Here is a 22,238-nt window from a genome sequence, read left to right on the forward strand (position 1 = left end):
TGATACTGATGTGACATATAATGGCAATCAAGGACTAAGAGAAAGTGCTATTTGAGGATTTAATTTTTAAAAAAGCCTCCAGTGAGCCAGGAATGTAGCTGTAACCCCAAACAAACACCACCAGTCTTCTCTCAACCTAGCTTGGCTTCTCCCTCTTTCTATGTATGTATGTATGTATGTATGTATGTATGTATGTATGTATATACACATGTACATACGCGTAAGAATGTATATTTGGGGAACAATTTTAAACAGGGGAAGCTGGGAGAGGGTAATAATAGACTACATGTGTCATGAAGCAGTAAAGAGAATATTTTAGGGACGAATTAAAGAAAAGGGAGAAGGAAAAGGAAAAAATACTGAACGTGGTTACAGTGTATACTCGTCAAACATCAACTGAGAAATAAATAATTCCAGAAGAAGAAAAAAAAAAAAAAAACCTTGACAAAAGATAGAGCAACTGGCTGAGGAGTGTGACGTTATTTTTTTTTTTTTAAGTACCAAGCATTAAGTGTTCTTGGAAACGGCCTGTATATAAAGAGATAGGACTGCAGTAAAACATGGCTGCGTTGATAAATTGGGCATTTCTAGTAGTAACAGGCTAGTCTCACACAGGGCTCTGTTTGTCTATGTAATGATTTACATTGCTCATCAACTTGACAAGGTCGAGAATCATCTCAGACATGACGAATCTCTCCAGGATTTTCAAGAGTAGGTTAATAGAGGTGGACAAAGCCACCCTAATGCCAAACTATGTAAAAAGAAGAAAGCAAGCTGAGCACCAGTGTCCGCTCACCTCCATCCCTGCTTCCTGACTGTAAATACAGCGTGACCTGCCATCTCGAGCTCCTAGCACCAGGCCTTCCCCATTCTGATGGAGCACACTCCCAAACCAAGAGTCAAAATGACCCCTTCTGTTCCCGGGGTGCATCGTCCCAGCAAGGCTGGAAGTAGCTAACACAGCTAGTGTTGGTGCATCCTGATTGGAAAATTCTGTCCTGCTCCACCTGTACTGGCTCAGCCTTACTGTGTCCTGCTGGACAGCTAGCAATTGATAAGAATCTACAAGTATTAAAACATGGTACAACTGGTCTTCATCGCCTGCACCACAGGCCTCTGAGGACTGGAGGAGGGGAACAGATGCAAACATCACCAGCCCTCTCTCTCTGACCTAAACAGCAATGTGTAAAGGGACTAAGGGAGTTGTAAAGAAGCCATGCTCTGTGATCAGTGTACAACATACAACTGTTGTTTGACTCAAAAAAACTTACTTAAAATGTGTCTGAAAGTTTTTGTCCCCTTCACTGTATAGTTCTTTCCTTCCAGGATGATTGACAGTTGTGCCTGTTTCCAGAGCAAAGTTGGGTTTTTTTTTCCCTTCGTTTCTTTGTTTCTTTCTTTCTTTGGTTTTTTGAGACAGGTTTCTCTGTGTAGCCTAGGCTGTCCTAGACACACTTTGTTTTTTGTTTTTATTTTGAGACAGGGTTTCTCTGTGTAGCCATGGCCGTCCTGGAACTAGCTTCGTAGACCAGGCTGACCTTGAACTCACAGAGACCCACCTACCTCTTGTCTCCTGACTTCTGGTATTAAAAGCGTCTTGCCACCACTGTCTGGCCAGAAAATTAAACTTCTTAAAATTAAATACCATTTAAGAACTAGAAATGGATATTTCTCTATTTAATAGTAACAGTACAAACAGTACTTCAACAAATATCTCTACTCTTACAGATAAATTATTTTTAAATTGAGGTTTATTTTAAAAAGAGATCTGCCAAAATGTTTTGTTTGGTTGGTTGTTGTTTTTTTTTTTTTTTTTTAGATATTTTTGGGAAGTTGGGAAAACTGTGACAATACATTAGAGCACTATGGGTAAATTATGTTTGGAGAGGTAATAAGGGCATGTAAAATGTATGTAACATACAACTGACAAAAGGCAGATGAAAACCATGCATATCACATACACCATTCAAAAGCTGTGATGTTTATAAGTCCACTCTGGATTTACCTGCAATAAGGAGCCAAATAAACACGGGTAGCATGGTCTATTTCTAAGGCAAGCCACTCAAATTTGCTAATGAGGGGAGTTCAGACCCAATAGGAAGTGTGACCACATGATTACCTTGACAGTGTCTGTGGTCCGGCGTGGGGCTGTAGCCTTTGTGACAGGAACACATGTAGGAGCCTTCCAGGTTGGTGCAGGAGCCGTTCGTGCAGACCTTTGGCTGCAGGCATTCGTCCACGTCTTGTATGATGGAAAGAAACGAGAAGAGAGGAAAAGAGAACACGAATCAAATCAGGCTTGATGAGAGATGAGAAGAGCTACCCTGAACACTTCATATGGGCCCTAAGCCACAGTCCACTGCCCTTTGCTAGATGTGTGGGGCACCTTGTAGAACTCAGCTCTTCAAAGCCCTCAGCTGGCATGGAAAATTAAGCCGTGCTTGCTTGTCACTACAATTTAGTCTATGTATTCTTATTCTATAACTTAATCAAAATATTTTTTTAAGGAGCAACCAGTGTCAAAGGCACCACAAGAAAACCTACAGAATCGAGTAACCTTGGCCCATGGGGGCTCATAGAGACAGAACCCAGAGAGCATTCATGGGACTGACCTAGGCCCTCTGCCCACATGTAACAGTTATGCAGCTGGGTCTTCATGTGACACTTCTAACAGCGGGAGCAGGAACTGTCTCTGACTTTGTTGCCTGCCTTTGAGACAGGCTGGGCTATCTCCCTAACTTGGCTGTCTTGTCTATCCGCCATAGGAGAAGATGCTCTTAGTCTTATTGCAATTTGGTATGCCAAGACAGGTTGATATTCATGGGAGGCCTCCTCTTTTCTGAGGGGAAAGAGAGGAGGGGGATGGGGAGATGAGAGTGAGAGGGAGGGAATGGGAGGAGACGAGGAAGGGAAAGCTGCAAAGGGGATGTAAAGTACATAAAAACATAATAATTTCTAAATGAAAAATATTTATTTTTATTTTATTTTTTAAATGGTGTGTGTGAGTGAGTGTGTATGTGTGTGTGTGTGACAGTAAGTGCATATGAGTGCAAGTGCCCATAAAGGCTAGATGATGCCCTACCCCCCTACCCCCACCCCAAGCTGAAGCTATTGGCAGTTTTGAGACAGGAGCAGAACTTAGGTTCTCTGCAAGAGCAGTATATATGCTTACCATCCAAGCCATCTCCCTAGCCTAACCAAAACATCAAAATTACTAAGGCTCTTAACTGCGTTCATCCCATTTTTTTTTTTTTACTGTTCACTAAGAAGGCAACAAAGCAGAGTATCAGCAACCCAGCACAGACTTTGTCTTCATTCAGCAACCTAGAGCTCAGATTGCCCTTACTTTCGTTGCAGTTTACGAAGACTGTTTTCTTTCCTAAGAGAGATCTCAGGAATAAAGCTAGACTGAAACACAGCAGAGCCCCATCTGTGGGTGTGCACACTGTGAATACCACGTGCACACTAAAGAAGAAGCCACTGGCATGGCCCAGGGAGCTCAGTGTGGAAACAAACAAACAAACAAACAACAAACAGCCCAATTACAGAGCACCAGTCTTAGTTTCTAACAACAGAAAATAGCACTTCCAGGCTGTCTCATTCCCCGCCCTTTCTTTGCTTGTGGGAACCTACCTTTGTAAACACTGAGAGCAAACAACTTGAAAGAAGACGCCAAGAGCTGGGGCCAAAGTAAACAGTGGAGTAGAACAAGCCTAGACATGGGCACGTAAATTCCAGACAGCAGCAAGAGAATGTCGTGTCTAGTATCTGGTTTAGTTTCAAAAAATGTTAACAAGTTCAGAAATGTATGGACTCTCTGTCTAATTACTCATGACCCAGAAAAGGTGATTTACCGAGCTATAGGCATTGTAACAGCAGCATCTATTCCAAGGCCATATTTTATTTAAATTGCAGACAGTCTAGACTGCCATGCAGGAGATACTTACAAAGTTGGCTCTTTCTTAAGCTACCACCATGATTAATGGTGAAGCCAAATGCTGTGTAATATCTAGGATAGTTTCATATGTTTATCATTTTCTTTACTTATTATAGACAAAAAAAAAAAAAAATCACAGAGACCCAGTCATTTCTGTAGACATACCAGCTAGAGTTGAGCAGGCACATGGCCTTAATGGAGATTTAGCTCTGGGAGGGATAACAGGCAGCAAAATATCCCCCAAGGAATTTCTACAAATAAAGGTAGACAGAGAGCAGCTGCACAAAAATGCTGGACCGAAACATGCAGAACAAAGCAAACTCCATGATGTGTCCCCAGGTCAGGACTCCGCCCTAGACCGTAGATCCTCGCATCCAGCTAGTTAGCCTACTGAACACTCCTTGCTCTCCCATAGGTGCCTCACAGTCTCCACAGGCCAAGCTGGCTGCACCCTGCCCTTCCCTTATGGCGTTTCCTGCATTTTCATACAGCACAACCATTCAGCCAAAGTGTCATGGCAGAAACCTGGAATCGTCCCCTCTCCATGTCCCCTCTCCCACTATCTCCATATTCTATGATTGTTGGGGTATTTCAATCTATCTCCAAGATATCGCTCTGTCAAACCTAATTCATTCCATCCCACTCTTATTGTTCCTGCTTCTTCTCCCCTGGATTGCTGTTGTCAATTTAAAATTAAATTTCTAAGTCTTGCCGGCACGGCTCCATTATCTAGCTTGTAGCCAGAGCAAAGTCTCTAATTTGCAAGCTTGACAATCATTTTGCTCATATACTGTAACTTGTTTCAATAGTTTCTAGTATTTTTAAATTTAGCCAAGGACAAATGTATGGGCCTTGGTGATAACAGAAGTTGAAGACCCCATACTTCTTATATGTAATCTTTGGGGTAGTCTCCTACTAGAGTACCACAGGAAACAAGATTGAGCCTGCCCACCAGACATCTGCCCCTAATCAGGATACCTCACGTCTACATTAGAAGTAGACAATCATGCCGCCTTGATTTCCTATGTTAGAGCTCAAAGCTGATGTTACTATAACCTGTGGTCATATAGACTACACGGTACCCAAACTCTACCACAGCCTTTACATCATGCATTTAAATGGTCTCAGTTTCTTATCTCAGGCAGGAAATTTATCAAGAAAAAAAAAAAACTATAGACAAATAGACCCCACACACTCCACATGTGCTGTAAGGATGTGCCAACCTGGTGTCTACAGCCAGTGAATTAAACTCGACTTCCCAGAGTAAGAAAATGCAGTTTCTTAGGCTTACAAGGTCAGAAGTTAGGGATGCACTAGCTCAAAGATTTATCTACCCATCCTGTTATGTTGCCACCAGTTCCAAGTTGATTGTTATCACCTACAGTGTCCTGGGAGGCTGAGAAAGCCTTGTTCAAAACGAGGAATGCCACGCCAGCCAGATGTGTTACCTGAGACCTCCATTGCCCGGTAATAATTTGTCTTTACTGAACTCTGGCTGGCTCCTAGAACACTCCTTCCTTTAAAAAAAAAGAAAGTCCACACCATTGTTTAAACCAAACATTCTACAGTTCTTTGTCAAGATTAACATGCAGATCAGTGGTGGAGAAATCCCTAACTCCACACTCTTTCCTCTTTCTGGGGAAATGAGGGCGCGCGCCTTCCTCAGCCCCCTGGCAACTTTCCACTCTCCACAACTTCACAGAAAATGTCTTCCAGCTGGCCAGCAGTCCCACCTTGCTAATTCCTACTGCCTTTGGATGTAATTCATGTGAGTCAGGAATCTTCTTTTGAACTTTCCTAATATTCAGGGAATACATCACATTGCCTCAAATCTCTAACCGTTGGGCATGAGCTACCAGGTGCAGAGGGACTGACATGGCTGTCTCCACCCATCCGCATTCTCCTTGGACTACTCTCACTCTTACACATCACCTGTCAGTTCCTTGGAATTGGCTAGAAGTTGTCCCAGTGCAGTAATTTACATGCATTATTTCCTGTATTTTCAAGGAGATGAATCTGTCAACAACATGAAGCAATCACTTCTCTGAAGCCATCCAACCACAATTAATTCCTTAGTCACCCACATAGACTTCAGGCAATGACACCCTGCTGAACTAAGAGCACAGTGTCATATTCCAGTAATACAGTCACATAAATGCAGAGGTTAACCACCCCCTCACAGAAATGTGCCCTAAATACGGTGATCCTCAACTCATCTCTATGTGTAATCTTTCATAGGAAAGACAGAGGAACACATGTGACAGCAAATCGAGGATGGAGAAATGAGAGGCAGATGTTGACTGTGCCAACATTGTGAGACCGTCTCAGCCGTGCTGAAGGTGCAGTAAATCCCAGGAGCTTAGGCCCCCTGTCAATTACGATGAAGTTAAAAATGTGAAATAGCAAGCTGCTGACAAAAACCTGCTACACAACTGACAGAGAACCACCATTTTTTCCCCCAGAACTTGAAAGGAGCCAAGACTCTCTATATCCTCCACAATTAGCCAAGGATGATCTCAGAAAAATCAGTCTCCAGCTTCCTCCATCCAATCACAGGCTTTCTACCTTACTTTCAAAAGGAAAACCGCCATTCAGGAAAATGCTCTTGTAGTTCAGGGTGTTGCAGGACTACCGCCTCCAATTCCAGAAGAGCCGTAACTTGCACTGCTTACAAAAGCTGATTCCGGCCCATATGTATAGCTTTCTCCTTCCTATGAAAAATTTAATTCCTTTATTGTTTCTTTTAGATTGCTTTTTCTACTAATTTTCTTACATGTATCGGAGGGGCACTCAAGATTTCATACAAATAGAAACACTGAGTTTGTAGATAAAAGAACTGAGATTTTGTTTTCATCCTGTGACTGACTAGATGTGGCTTCGAAGTTAGCTGACTAATCTGTTTTGTATTCATCCCACAGGCTGATTGCTACAAAGACCAAGTGAGATAAATCAAGTCAAAACTATATAAAGAGAAGTGTGTTTATTCTTGTCATACAGCTGTGGTCTCTCCCCCCAAAAGGAAAGAAAAGAATTCTACATGAAAGCATTAAAACACTGAAGAAAAAATGGAAGAAGACAACAGAAGGCAGAAAGATTTAGCATGCTCATCGGTTGGTAGAATTAACACGATGGAAACAGCTTAATTATCAAAAGCACATTGCATACTCAATGCACCCCCATCAAAATTCCAATTTCATTCCTTTACAGAACTAAGGAAAATTCTAAAATTCATATGGAAGTGTGAAGACCACAAATGACCAGGTCAGTCCCAAGAAGAAAGAGCAATGTTGTAGCTACCAACAATATCTGATCTCAAATTATACTATGGAGCCATAGCAACGAGACTGGTCCCAGCATGAAAGCATATGTAGACCAATGGGATAGAATAGAAGGTATCAAAATAACCCAAATTACCGCAGCTACCTAATTTTGACAAAGGTTCCAAAACTTACATTAGAGAAGAGAGCCTCTTTCAGAGTGTTTGGAAAACTGGATTATCCTCAAGTCAAAGAAGGAAAGCAAATGCTTGTCTCTCAACTGATCTCAAATTAGAAAAGATCACAGATTTTCATGGAAGACCTGAAACCCTGAAACTGCTAGGAGAAAATATAGGTTAAGAAAAAAAGACATGGGCCTAGCCAAGGCTTTTCTGAATAGGACCCCAGTAGTACCGGTAACAACCTCAAGAACTGACAAATAGTATTCCATGCAATGAGAAGGCTTCAACTTAGCAAAAAAAAAAAAACAAACAAAAAGTAATCACAAAAATAGACCACATACAGAATTCTGAGAAAAATACTCTTTTCCAACCACACAGCAGACATAGGATTGATTACCTAGAATATATGAAGAATTATAAAAATTAAGTAGAAAAACACAATCCATTCAACCGACAAATGGGGCGATGGAATGGTACACAGTTTTAAAAAAGAAACACAAATGGCCAATAAATGTTTGAAAACTGTCAACATCCTTAGACACAGGGTAAAATGCCCAAGTAAAACTGTCTTGAGATTTCAAAAGAAGTGACAATCAAAGCTGGTGAAGATGTGAAGAAAGAAGAACTCTTCATACATATGCCAGCTGCTATAGCCTCAGTGGATATCAGTACAAAGACTTCAAAAACTAAAACAAAACTACAATATGGCCCAGATATAACTGTCCTGTGTATATTTCCAAAACAATACAACACATGTAGAGACAGTGCCCATTCACGTTTGCCACTGTTTTACTCGTAAGAGCTGGGAACTATCTTTGTCAACAAGTTAACCAATAAATGTGGCTACAGACACATGGCATTTTATTCAGTCATAAAGAAAAATGAAATCATGATATCTGTATAAAAACAGTGATGCCAGAAGTCATTTTGATAAGCAAAATAATCCAAACTCAAAACGACTCATATATGAGATCTCTGTCTCTGACTCTCTGTCTCTCTTGGGTCTCTGTTTTTCCCTTCCGTGTGTGTGTGTGTGTGTGTGTGTGTGTGTGTGTGTGTGTGTGTGTGTGTAAAAGAGACCATGAGAGGGGAGGAAGAAATCTTAAGAGAAGGTCAAAGTAGGGAGGACAATTAAATATATATATGATAGGAAACCAGAATTGGGGACTATTTAAAGAGAAGCGAGCAGCGTGGGGGTGGGCAGTGGTGGAAGGAAAAAATAAAAATAACTCTGTGTACCCAAATGCTATCAGGAACCCCATCGTTTTGCATGGTAAATTAAACAAAATAACACAGAGTGGGATTTGTTGTTTCTACACTTTTGAGTCTTCTTTAGCATCTAGTGGACACACAGTCAAGAGCTCAGGAAAGACTGACTCGGTACAAACTCCTTAGTCATATAGTGATGTCCAGTTAGGGGAAAGGGATCCAAAGGCAGGCAACAGAGTCCGAGTCAGCCCTTGCTCCTGATGTTAGTGGTCCCACATGAGGACCAAGCTGCATCTGTTACCATTTACTTGTAGGTAAAAATGCTTCTGTAGTACCAAGTCTTTAGCTTCAGAGCAGTCTAGAAATGCTCACACAGTTTATAAAATTTATCTCTGAGACACTAATTCTGAAAACAAGTTGCAAACCGTGTTGTCCATGTTTAGCCTATCACAGCTTAGAACCTGGTCAACACTGTGGACACTAAGTTATTCAACTGTCTGAGGCCTACCATACTGAGAAGATTTTCATGGAAGCCAGGCTGTTAGCCCAAAGAGATTAACAAAGAAAAAATACTTGGGGGCTGTCTGGACAGGACTGAGATCTAAAGCCCAAGAAGTAGCTATGGAAACGAAAAAGCCAAAGAAAGCTAAGAGACACTGCGGATGTCTGAAGTGGACATTAAATGATAAGGAATAAAGAATGTTTGTCCTGAGGCGAACATTAGGAAAAAGATAGCCCTCACCCCAGATAATACCACCTAAGGGTTTATCTGTTTGACACAATTTTTATTTTGATTCATAAACCAAGGAGCTATGTCGATAGGTAGCATCAGATTACACTGCGTGAACCCAGCCAGGTCACAAATGACCTCGGTGAGCTCAGTTTTAACTCAGATTACAAGCAGGTTAACAGACAAATCCCCAATAACATTACTGTAGAAATAGATTTTATTTAATTAATTTTTAGTTAGCAGGCAAAATAAAAATGTCCCTTTACACCATTTTCACATGTACCTCATTTCCCTGTATGTACATAGCCATTCTTTTGTGTTTTTTGTTTTTTGTTTTTAATTTTTAAAGGGAATTCTTTTTAAAGATATATTTATTTTATTTTATACATATGAGTGTTTTCCCGCATGTGTGTAAGTGTACAATGTCCAGTGCCCTTAGGGATCAGAAGAGGGGAGCTGGACCCCCTGCAACTGTAGTTCCTGGTGGTTGTGAGCTGCTGTAGGGATGCTGAGAGCTGCACGGGAGTCCTCTGCTGGCTCAGCAACTGTTTCAGTCGTTAGCCGTCTCTCCTGCCCCAAATTGCCACTCTTAATGAAACCTCTTAATATAAAAAAGTCTAATTGACATATATATAGACAAGTTTTGAAAAAGCCAACATTTAATATTATATAAGACACTGTTATTTGTTTGAACATACTAATGTAAAAACATAGCCCATGAGAGGAGACAAAAACCACGAATGGGCTGAAACACCACAGCCTTGTGGTCAGGGACTGTCTTCTCTAAAGAGGCCAACCAATGAGTGCCAAGCCCAGGATTTTCCTCCAGAAAATGACTACAAGACATTCCCAGGCTTTAAGGATTACATAAAATTTTCTATTTAAAAAGGAAGAAAAATCCAGGCTCAGTGGTGCATGCTTGTAATCCTAGCACATGGGTTTGAGTGTGTGAGTTTGATGCCAGTCTGGTCCTACAAAGAAGAGTCCAGGACAGCCAAGGCTACACAGAGCAACTTTGTTTTAAAAAACAAAGAAAAGGAAGGGGGAGAGAGAGAAAAAGCAAATTACCAACTATACTAATTTATCTGAACTCAGGAGATTTTAAACAAGCAAATACCAAGCTGGCAAGATAGCTCAGCAGTTTATCTACCAAGATGGAAGACCTGAGTTTGATGCTGAGAGGGACAGCATTAGCTCTCACTGGTTGTCCTATGACTTCCACACGCACACCATGGCACATTTACGCATGCATGTGCATGCAAATATACACAAATGAAACAAATATAATAACAATTTTATATCAAATAGTCACTGGTGACTATTAAGAAAAAATTAATTAGTATAGATTGTCTTATTATAACATGTTATCTGGACGCCACAGAGTCACTCCCTGCTTTCCTCCCTTTCTCCTTTACATATAAATTGTAATGTAAATATCTGTGTTTTCCAGTAGTCTTAGGTGACCCCTGTGAAAGGGTCATTGAGCCCCCCCTTTGGTTGAGAGTCACTGGGCTAGAGAACCGTTTCTGAATTCACAGTCTCACTACACAGTTCAGGTTGGTCTGGAACATGGTATGTGCCACCAGCTCTCGTCAAATTCACATTCCTCTTGCCTTGGCCTCACAGGAGCTGAACTTAAGGCATAAATCATTATGCTCGGCTAATACTGCACCTTCTACAAAGTATTTTAGAGTACCCAAGTAAGGAGGTGAGAACTGAAAAATAAAGGTACAAGAGGGCTGAGTTCAGCATTCATTAGCATTGTCAGAAATGTGTATAATTCAACCAAGATTAGCATGTTTTTCTCTCTTTCCTCTCTCTTCCCCCTCTCTTCATAATATAGATATATATGTGTATGTTACGTGTGTGTGTGTGTGATGAGTTTTCATGAAGAACATGAACCCCTATAATGAACAAGTAGTTCTGGTTGACCCAAACTAATTAATGTTTGCTTTAATTTCCACTCATAATTTCAACACTAGAAGCTCTATTACCAATAAAACCACTATGGTAGAAAATCAATTTCAGTATAATCTATAAAAATATCTCATGGGAAATGAAGAAGAATGGCAAGTTAAATATGAGAAATTCTACTTTGGAAGCCTATCTTGACCTATATATTATACACACACACACACACACACACACACACACACACACACACACACACACATATATACATATACATATATACATACACACATATAAGCTCGTCAGTGTTATTTCTACTCAAGAACCATCATGTGCTCACTCACTATTTTGTGTAGACACATAACATTGTGGAACCATGAGTCAGGATGTGTTTGCACTATTGTGAACTACATTAGTTAAGGCAGAGCTGGTTAAACATTGCTTCTGGTTCATACACAGCAGTATGTGAAAGTAAGAACACAAAGAGTACTCTGATACCTATGCCAAATGGGAAAATTAAAATCAAATGTACTTTCTGAGTAGCACCAATAAACAATGGGTGAACAGAAAATCTTTTCTTCTTTTCCTCAAAGGTATACACATCACAATTCCATTGGCTGAATCTTTTTGAGGAAGGGATGCAGATGAGGTTGTAGATGGAGATAGGATGTAGATGGGGTTGTCGATGAGGATGGGATGGAGATGGGATGGAGATGGGGATGGGATGGAGACAGGGATGAGGATGGGGATGGAGATGGAGATGGGGATGTGATGGAGATGGGGATGCGATGGAGATGGGGATGGGATGGGGATGGGATGGAGATGGGGATGGGGATGGAGATGGGGATGGGATGGGGATGGGGATGTGATGGGGATGGGGATGCGATGGAGATGGGGATGGGATGGGGATGGGATGGAGATGGAGATGGGATGGAGATGAGGATGGGATGGAGATGGGGATGGGATGGAGATGAGGATGGAGATGGGAATGGGATGGGATGGAGATGGGGATGGGATGGAGATGGGGATGGGATGGAGATGGGGATGGGATGGAGATGGGGATGGAGATGGGGATGGGATGGGGATGGGATGGAGATGGGGATGGGATGGAGATGGGGATGGGATGGAGATGGGGATGGGATGGGGATGAGGATGGAGATGAGGATGAGGATAGAGATGGGGATGGATATGGGGATGAGGATGGAGATGGGGATGGGATGGAGATGGGAATGGGATGGAGATGGGGATGGGATGGAGATGGGGATGGGATGGAGACAGGGATGAGGATGAAGATGGAGATGGAGATGGGGATGTGATGGAGATGGGGATGCGATGGAGATGGGGATGGGATGGGGATGAGGATGGGAGATGAGGATGAGGATAGAGATGGGGATGGATATGGGGATGAGGATGGAGATGGGGATGGGATGGAGATGGGGATGGGATGGAGATGGGGATGGGATGGAGATGGGGATGGGATGGAGATGAGGATGGAGATGGGAATGGGATGGGATGGAGATGGGGATGGGATGGAGATGGGGATGGGATGGAGATGAGGATGGAGATGGGCATGGATATGAGGATGTGTGTGTATATGGAGGTAAGGATGTAGATGTTGTTTTACAACAGGTGCAGCTATACCAGAAAAAATGGTTGGCACACATCCTGATGTCTGACAATGAGGCCAAAGCTCTGACAGTGGGAATAACTCTGCTGCCAACTAATCTTCATCCTTCCAAAGCACCCAAATATCTTCCCAGAATTAGCATAATAAAATCAACATTTGTAACTGAGTAGAAGGTCTTGCCTGCTCCATCCCCATATCTTGCAGTGTGTTATCTCAGACCTTCTGTTTCACAGCCAGCTTCCTTTTCCCATAAGACCCAGGTACATATCTTGCTCTGTCAGAAATGCTCTCTCATCCTTCCCCCATGTCCACTAAGGAGTGTTTGAGGGCAACCTGTTTTATGATAGCTTTGGGCTTTCAATATATTTCAGAATGTGAAACAATTCTCCCTCTCCCTCCCCCTCCCCCCTCCCTCCCTCTCCCTCCCTCTCCCTCTCTCTCTCTCTCTCTCTCTCTCTCTCTCTCTCTCTCTCTCTCTCTCTCTCTCTCTCTCTTAGTCACCTCACAGTTGAAGAGAAAGTAAAGTAGGAATGAATGATTTGTTGAACTTACATATTCAAAGTTCTGATATAAAGTAGAACAATGTCAGTTTCTAAAAGATTTGTTTTTATTTTATGTGTCTGTATTTTCGTGCAGGTATGTATGTATGTGTGCCATATGTGTGAACCACCCCTGAGGCCAGATGGTGCTAACAGAACCCCAGAACTGAAATCAACTGGAGTTACAGCTAGTTGTGAGATGCCACGTGTCCTCTGCAAAAGCATCCTGAGCTGTTAACAACCAAAATAGTCTCCCCAGAACCAAGAGCTCAGCTTAAAACAAAACATCACAGGCAAACAGATGAGCAAAGGCAGAGGACCATGGCCTCAGACCTCTGTCCCTCAGGGTCTTGGGTCTTATCTTTGTTTCACTTCTGTGTGTGCTGTGCCAGCTTCTTGCCATGTCCCCTCTCCCATTCCTCCTCACTATATTTTCTTCCTGATAGTCCAGTACTGGGGATTGAACATGGGAACGTACATAACCTAGGCAAGAGCTCTACCACTGAGCTACACCTCCAGTCATTTTCATTTTGAGAGAAGATCTTGCTGTGTACTCTGGACTGGCCTATAATCTCTCTGCTTCAGCCTCCCAAGTAACTGGGATTTCGGACATACATTTCTCTTTTTTAAGCCCTTTGCTCTCTACCTTTCTTTCCTGTAATGTTTATCATTTTGTTTTACTTTATTTAAGCTATTCTTAGGAATGTTTGGATCAATCAGAACTATCTGTGGCTTTTAGAACTTCACGTCATCTCGGCCAATTTATTTCCTTATATTCTCCATGATTAAAAATTACTCAAAACATTTCTGAGAATCATATAAATTTCTTAAATTTCATCTTTATTTAAAAAAAAAAAACAAAAGCCTGATGGGAAATGTGGTAGTACCTACCAAGGCATTGTCCATTCCAGCCTCGGAACCCTTCTGTGCAGGGGACACACTGGTAAGAGCCTGGGGAATTCACACACTGTTCATCGGGACATGTGCTTGGCATCAGACACTCATCAATATCTGAAAAGTTAGGAAGTCAGGTGGTGAACATCTTATCAGAAGGCCAAAAGAAACTCTAATTTTATCATGATAGTGAGAAAAAGCATCTTATATAGCAGGGAAGATGACGACTGGATGAGGCACTTGGTCTAGTGGCAAATATACAACAGGGCCACACAGACATAGCTGATTAAATATTCATACACATTGGAAGGATGGTCTGAGGCCACATTGTGGACCAAGTCTTTCAAGTGATAGCAGAGCTTGCCAGAAAGAAACACAAGAAATGTGCATGATGAAGCCACACATCCAGCTGACAGAGGTTTTCTCCTTAGACATGATGTCTCTAGGAAAATCTTTACTTTGCTTTTATGGGCCAGAGAACATTCTAGGCTTGAGTAACTTGAAATATTTTTTATTATATAAATTCCTTAGAGGTAGAAAAAGAATGAGGGGAGAATGAACTCATCAGATACTTTAAATTTTTTTTTCCAGAAAAGGTGATTCTTCAATAAAATGCCACTTTTACTATTCTTTGCTAGGGACTTTATTAATCATAATCCTTTAAAAGTGAGAAACCACTTTAAATATGGCTGAGATATTGTCAGAAGTAGTGAGTACAATAGTTTTAGGGTGTGTGTGTGTGTGTGTGTGCGCGCGCGCGCGTGCGCGCGCATGTGGAGGTGAGAAAACAACTTGTGGGAATTGGTCACTCCTTCCACTATGTGGGTCTTAAGAACTGAGGTTGCCATATTTGGTAGCAAACACCTTTACCCACTGAGCCATCTTTTCAGTCCTAGACTTGGTATCTTTTTTTCAGGATACTAAAAAAGGGAGGAGGAGAGGGGTGTTGGTTTAAAATGGTCCCAGTCTGGAGCTACTATCACCATGTAGTAGAAGCCTTACTTTCCTGGAGAGTTTCGTTTTGTATTTAGAGATGTACATTTAATGTTGAAGTTTCCCAATACAAAATATACAAAGAAAGAGGAGCCCAAAACATACTTATGTAAAGACAGTTTTAGGGCTCAAGCCAAAATATGAAAGTGAAAATAAACAGAATTGGCTCACTAATTAAATAATCACAGGTATTTGCTGTCTTGGAAGAAACTTTTGTGGAAAAGATGCTTAAAGTCAATATAATTCATGGTGATGGGAGTAAAACAAACACTAAGTCAATGCTGTACCTACATGACACAGTGTTATGATCTGTCTCTGTCTCTCTTCTGTCTCTCACTCTATCTCTGTCTCTGCCTGTCTCTGTCTGTCTGTCTGTCTCTCTCTCTGTCTGTCTCTCTCTCTGTCTCTGTCTCTCTCTCTCTCTCTCTCTCTCTCTCTCTCTCTCTCTCTCTCTCTCTCTCTCTCTCCCTCTCTCTCTCTTTCTTTTTGTTTCAATGTTCTGGGACTTCTATAAATTTACATTTGCCAGTTTCATTTTCCAACATCACATTCTCCACTGGATGTAAATCTTTTTCTTTTTTAAAAAATAGAAATGCAGCTGCCATTAGACTGGCCCCATAAACAAGGCCCTGTGTTAAGCAGTATAAGGCAGCACCTGTGGATTTGCTGCAGTACTTCCTGCTTGCCCTTCATATTTAAAGCCAGGGCCACCTCCATGTGACATTTTAATGTGACAAAATAAGGGCAAATGAGATAATGTCTGAAAATTACAATGGGCTCCTTGGAGACAGCTCTGGTTGAAGGCAGCATCACTCATGACAGCTGAGACAAGCATCAGGGAGCCAGAGACCTGAGGACCCTTTGGTTCTGGTCCACCATGGAGTTAGAGAACAGTCACATCATTTGGCCTCTTTCTCTTTTCAAGCCTTTTTGTGGAGATAGAATGATGCACACCCAGGAAACCCTGGTGACATATTAACTAGAGTTAAATAATCCCCATGGATTGTTACTGAGTATTCTTTCAGCTATAAACTACAGGACTTAAAATTTTCTAGTCTACGCCTTCCTGTTATTATTTAAATATCCTCTCTCTACTTTGGGACTTAACTATACAGAAGATAGTTAAGGATTAGTGTTTGAGTGCTTCATGTATGAATATGTGTCAAACTTACCTCCATTTTTAGCACTATTTTTGCTTGGGCCAATAACGATAGAGGCACTGAGAAGACTTAGGCAAGAACCAAGAGTCATGGAAGAGGATTTAAAGAACTTAAACTTGAGAAGTAGATGACAAGTGTTATGCAGGCTATAGCCACACACATTTACGTTTGCAATGACCCTGCCAGTTGACTTCATGGCGCTCCTTTTACAAGTGATGAGCTGAGGTTTAGACCACACCGTTACTAAGACTGAGGGCTGTGAGCTGATTCCCCGCCCATGATTTTCTAATCTCATGCGTTCTACTGCAGAGGGAGGACTCCCTAGGAGAGGACAGTGGGGACACTTTGGTGCTTGTCCAATGGCACTGGGCCATAGATGGGAAGGCCCATGGCTCTGCTCTGATCCAAACCGATCAGACATCCAGTAACATGCAACACTCCCACTTGTCTCTAGAATTAGAACCCAAGGGGCTGAGGCAAGAGGCTGACAGAACAGACAGGTATGGGCTGCCAAGAAATGTCTAATTAGTTCTCATTCCAAGCCTAAGTCATCTGAGTATGAAGGGACCCAACACACAGAAGCCAAAGGACAGCTGTGAGAAACCTGGCCCACTGAGCCCGTCCTTCCCTAGCTCTAGAAGCCTGCCCGCAGCGGACAAGATGCAGAACTTCAGGCAGCTGTAGGCAGCCAGACAGGGAGTGCCAGGACTCAACACCACATCTACATCTAAACCATTCCAGCACCAGGTCAGGGACCTGTGTCTTTGCTCTTGTGGGTCCATGCCAAGACTGCAGCAGAGGTTCATTTCTCTGTGGTAAATAATTACAAAAAAAAAAAAAAAATTGTTTTAATGCCATGGAGGTTTCAAAAAGAACTGGTGTAAGGTAAATGCCTGTGCTAACAGAAATACCAATTAGAACATAATTCTGACCATGCTAGTTTCCAAAACATTTCACTAATGAACACAATTTCCATAAGTATAATGAAGAAACATTATCTTTGACTCGGACTCCAAATTGCTCAGACAGTGTTTCAAACAGTCTGCAAGAAAGTTTCAAATGCATGAAAAGAAGAGAGTTAACACAAAGGAATGCAACAAGATGGGAAAGGCAAAAATGAACAAATAAACCCAGGTTTACACCTGCACTGTATTTACAGATGAGTGAGCAGCCAGACATTGTAATTAAGTCTGGCCTCACTCCAGAATAATCATTAATTAACCGTGTTTGCAACTCCGAACACCGGGAACAGATACCGGAGTGAAAAATAACGAGAATTAGCAAGATAGGAAATAAGGCAGACCGAGCCTGGAAGTCAGACAGAGGCTGTGTGTGAGCAGAGAAAGAGGTTTGAGCTGTGTGAAGGGACCCAGGACCCCCGGGTAATGGGCAGAATTGAGAAGAACAGCAAAAACCATGGCAGCTGCCTACCAGCCCTGACCTAGACACAGGCTACATCTTCCAGACCTGTGAATCAGGGGCCTCCCAGTATCGTGAGCACACTCACCCTCGCAGTGGCCACGCCTTGTCATCCGGTACCCACTGTCACAGTATTCGCACCGGAAGGCGCCGACAGTGTTGATGCAGCGACCCTCCCTACACACGTCAGGCCTCAGACATTCATCCACATCTGTATGAAACACAAAATATTATCCAGGTTTTTAACTTTAGTTTTATTTGGTATGTTTTTTTCCTTTAGCTTCTAATTTAGCACACAAACTAGTAAATTTCCCTTATAAACCTGTTTAGTTTTTGTTTATTTCTTCCCCTCCAACCTGCTCTCCGACCCTGTCTCCTTGCTGCTGACCCCCTTCTCTCTTGATGTCACACATTTTCTATTACCCTCCTCTCATACCCTTCTTTTTAAGCTTCCTTTCCCCCTTCTCATGGGTCCCTTTCTGGTTTCCTGGCCTGTATCCACACTCATTTCCATAAAAACACACATCCACATGTACAAAGTTAGGTGTTGTATATAAAAGAGAACGTGCAGTGTTTGTTTTTGGGGGGGTCATTTAGTATTTTCCCAGAAAATTTAGCAATTTCATTTTTCTTTCAAGCTGAAAAAAAAAAACCTTCCATTGTGCATCTATGTCTCTATATCTATCTGTCTATCTATCCATCTCACATTTTCATTATCAATTCATTTGTTGATAGATATCTAGGCTGCTAGGCTGGTTCCATTTCTTGGCCACTGTAAATAGCACAGTAACAACTATACGTGTGTAAGCATATCTGTTGCAGGATATCGAGTTTTGGGGGGTATATGTCAAGAAATGGTATAGCTAAATCATATGGTCACTCTATTTATAATTTAAGAAGTCTGCACACTGATTTCTATGGTGAAAGTACCAGTTATGTTTTGCCAACATACCACTTTCTACTTCTCCTCACTCTATTTAAATATGATAATGAAATATCTGGTTTGCACTCTCATCTCTTTGGTGCATTCAGCACTCTATCAAACCACATGTTTTCATTCACGTGGTGGTGGTGAACCACAAACAACCCCTTTTTAATCACACACCTTTGATACTCTTCCTTCCAAAGTGTTGTCTTCCCAGTACTGGGCAGATTGCTACACCATAGCTGATGCTTAATAAAAGGGTGCTGTATTTTTGTATAAGCACTGAACTAGCCCACCCGCCAAGATCCAACATCAGGAAGAAGACCATCATTACCTATGCAGTTAGTGCCCTCCTCACTGGCCATAAACCCTGCTGGGCAGATGCATAGGAAACTTCCCTCTGTGTTCTCACAGCGGCCCTGGGAGCAGAGGTGCTGGACCTGAGTACATTCATCGATGTCTGTTAACAGGAACACCATGCGAAAGATTAGACCTCTACAGCAAGGACCTTGTTTCCCTGTTCTGTAAAACACCAAGTAACAACACTGTTCCTGGGGATCGTAGAGATCTGTATAAGCAAGAAGAACAGCAGATGGGAAATGCCCTACCTACTTACCTACATATGCCCACAACAATGTAGTGCTTGATGACTATTAATTAATTAATTTATTTATTTATTTATTTCCCATGTCTTAAAATAGTGAATTTTCTTTTAAAAAGAAAAATTTAAATCTAGAGCTAACACATTATGATTATTTACTAAATCCCATAACACCTATGAGTTAACTCCCCATCCCAGAAAAAAAAAGTCCCCTCGCTTAGGAATCCATTCCTCATGCTAGCATGGAGAGAGTTTGCATTTAGAGGTCCCTATCAGAAATCAGACTTCGCATGTATTCGTAAATTCATTTCCACCACATATATCAGTGTTGGTTTATTCGGGCTAATACACGACTGCAGGCGGCTATTGCTAGAGTTCATATTTTATTTACTCTTGTAAAGCAGCCTGACTTTCTACACATGGCACCTGAAAGCAAGGTAAGTGTGTAAAACACAGAAGTAAAGCAAGCCTAGGGTTTGGGAAAACCACTCCTTAGCTCCCTTCAAAGAACTAAGCGGTAATGTTTTCCCAAGAGGAGTATAATTAAGAAACATGATAAGTTTGCAACTGCTTCCTATTCAGCAGTTGCGTGTGTTTCTTACCAACACATTTTCTCTGCTGCTCACTGAACTTGTAGCCATCATAGCATATGCAGGTGTACCTCACCGGCAGGTTGATGCAGTGTCCTGCCCCGCAGATGTCCGGGTTCACAGTGCACTCATTGATTTCTTTAAAAGAAACAAAACCATGTGAAGAGCACCGCGGCAGTAAGCATTTCGTTGTACCTATGCAACAAGGCTTTGTGTTTCACAACTGGCTGAGCTGGACGTTTCATGCGCATATCTAGAACACAGTGGGCTATGGATGTAGCTGTAAATTCATGCAGCTCCTTCAGGGTTGAGCAGCTAGCTCCATGTAAGCTCACCACTCTTTCCTAGTACATCAATGTCGAAGAGGAACTCAAGCAGAAACTCAGAAATCTTCCATGACGAAGGTTTGTAAGAAAACCGATCCTTCAAAAAGCAACTTCCTGCATGGCCTATCAAAGATTTCCTCTCAATTCCATTTCTTCTTATGTGAATCATGACATGGTGCCTCCTAATGAGAAATGTATGAGGACTATCTATTCATTAGCAATCCAAATGTGAGTTCCCGTTGTAAAATTTTACCTCTACTATCCAGAGTCCTAAGACTTCTACACATGTCCTACAATTTTAAAATGACACCAGAGTAAAACTATCCCCTAAATCTGTTCCATCCCTTTGTTGTTTTCCTACTGATGCTCCTGTGACACTCCATGCTTCCAGCAAACTGGTAGTTAACACTGCTCAACTCTTTCTCTCTCTCTCTCTCTCTCTCTCTCTCTCTCTCTCTCTCTCTCTCTCCTCTCTGTATCCCTCCTTTCTCTCACACACACATAGATACACACCATCACAAATCATCACACACCATCGCATCATAGTGGTGGAGATCCCTAGGAATGCATAAAAGTGCACTTATATTAAAACCAAAGGATGCAGGATGCAAAAGTACCTTTCTGAGATGAATTGCCCTACCTAAGACATTCTGTCTCCAATGAGCCTTGCAGGAAAGTACAATGGCAGGGTACGGTAAATACAGCCAATGGCTTTGATGGCTTGCAGTCAGAAAGAGGTACAAATTCTGCTGTCATTTATAGTCCTGTAGTATGGGACAAATTACCCAGTCATTTCTAGAGCATACTTTTTTTTTACAAGTTCAAAATGGAAATAATCAAGAGTTCCAACTTCAGAGTGCGGAGAGGAGCTAAATAATACATGAAGCTTAGTGTGCAGCTCAAAGAAGTTAGTTGTCATTCTTGTTACTATTGTTCACAATAAAGTCATATCAGAACCTAAAAAAGGATGGGGCCAGAGAGATGGCCCTGCAATTAAGAACACTGGTTGCTCTTCCAGAGGACCTAGGTTCTATTCTCTGCACCCAAAGAATCTGCCACACCCAGTCAGTAGATCTAACACCCTCTTTTGGCCTCCACAGGCACCAGGCACTCAAATGGTACACACACATACACACACACACACACACACACACACACACACACACACACACACACGAGTGGGGGGGGGGAGAGAGAGAGAGAGAGAGAGAGAGAGAGAGAGAGAGAGAGAGAGAGAGAGAGAGAGAGAGAGAAGGAGAGAGAGACAGACTCATACAAGCACACACCCTACTCATACATATGAAATAAAATAAATAAAATATCATTTCTATGTACTAAAAAACTCTGAATGCAAAAGGTGAAAAGACTTAAAGACTTTCAGTAGTTTATGCTCATAGACTTTCAGGTAAGAACTTCCTTGTGGGAATTTCATATTGACACCACAAGAGGGTACTAGGAGATGCATGAAGGAAGGAAGGAAGGAAGGAAGGAAGGAAGGAAGGAAGGAAGGAATGAAGGAAGGAAGGAGAGAGAGAGGGAGATTAGGAAGGCAGGGGCATTCTTCCAACACACTTGATTTCTTAGTTTGCCATCCCATTTTAACAGTGATTAATTATTGTAATTCATGTTTTGTGCTCAAACATTGCTTCCATTGGCTTGCTTAGCAAGATCCCTCTCCCCTGGAGAGGAAGAGCCTCACTGGCCTTCACAATAGCCTATTTGCTATCTACAGAGCAATCACCAAAAACTTAAGTCAGAATCAGTATTTTCCTTAAAGTGAGTACAAATCAGGCAGGATTGGTGCTACATTTTGAGAATTCCAGCCCTTGGGAGATGGTAATGGGAGAACGGAAGGTTCAAGGTCAGCCGAAGCTGAATGAGAAGACTCTGCCTCAAAAACCTAAGCATTAAGCTCAGTGGTAAAGTATCCACCAGTAT

At 41.9% G+C, this 22,238-nt stretch overlaps 1 protein-coding gene across 1 annotated transcript in view; it reads right to left on the minus strand.

Moving 5' to 3' along the window:
- The window catches only part of Ltbp1 (latent transforming growth factor beta binding protein 1), a 399,918-nt gene that overhangs the window by 79,670 nt on the left and 298,010 nt on the right, over nucleotides 1-22,238 (minus strand). The window contains exons 16-20 of the mRNA XM_051167245.1: nucleotides 19,987-20,112; nucleotides 19,118-19,243; nucleotides 17,947-18,069; nucleotides 14,284-14,403; nucleotides 2,120-2,242 (exon numbers count right to left, since the gene is read on the minus strand). Of these exons, the coding sequence (XP_051023202.1) occupies nucleotides 2,120-2,242; nucleotides 14,284-14,403; nucleotides 17,947-18,069; nucleotides 19,118-19,243; nucleotides 19,987-20,112 (618 nt within the window). The remainder of the gene's footprint in view (nucleotides 1-2,119; nucleotides 2,243-14,283; nucleotides 14,404-17,946; nucleotides 18,070-19,117; nucleotides 19,244-19,986; nucleotides 20,113-22,238) is intronic.

The sequence above is a fragment of the Acomys russatus genome, chromosome 1, assembly GCF_903995435.1.
Source record: "Acomys russatus chromosome 1, mAcoRus1.1, whole genome shotgun sequence".
Classification (NCBI taxonomy): Eukaryota; Metazoa; Chordata; class Mammalia; order Rodentia; family Muridae; genus Acomys; species Acomys russatus.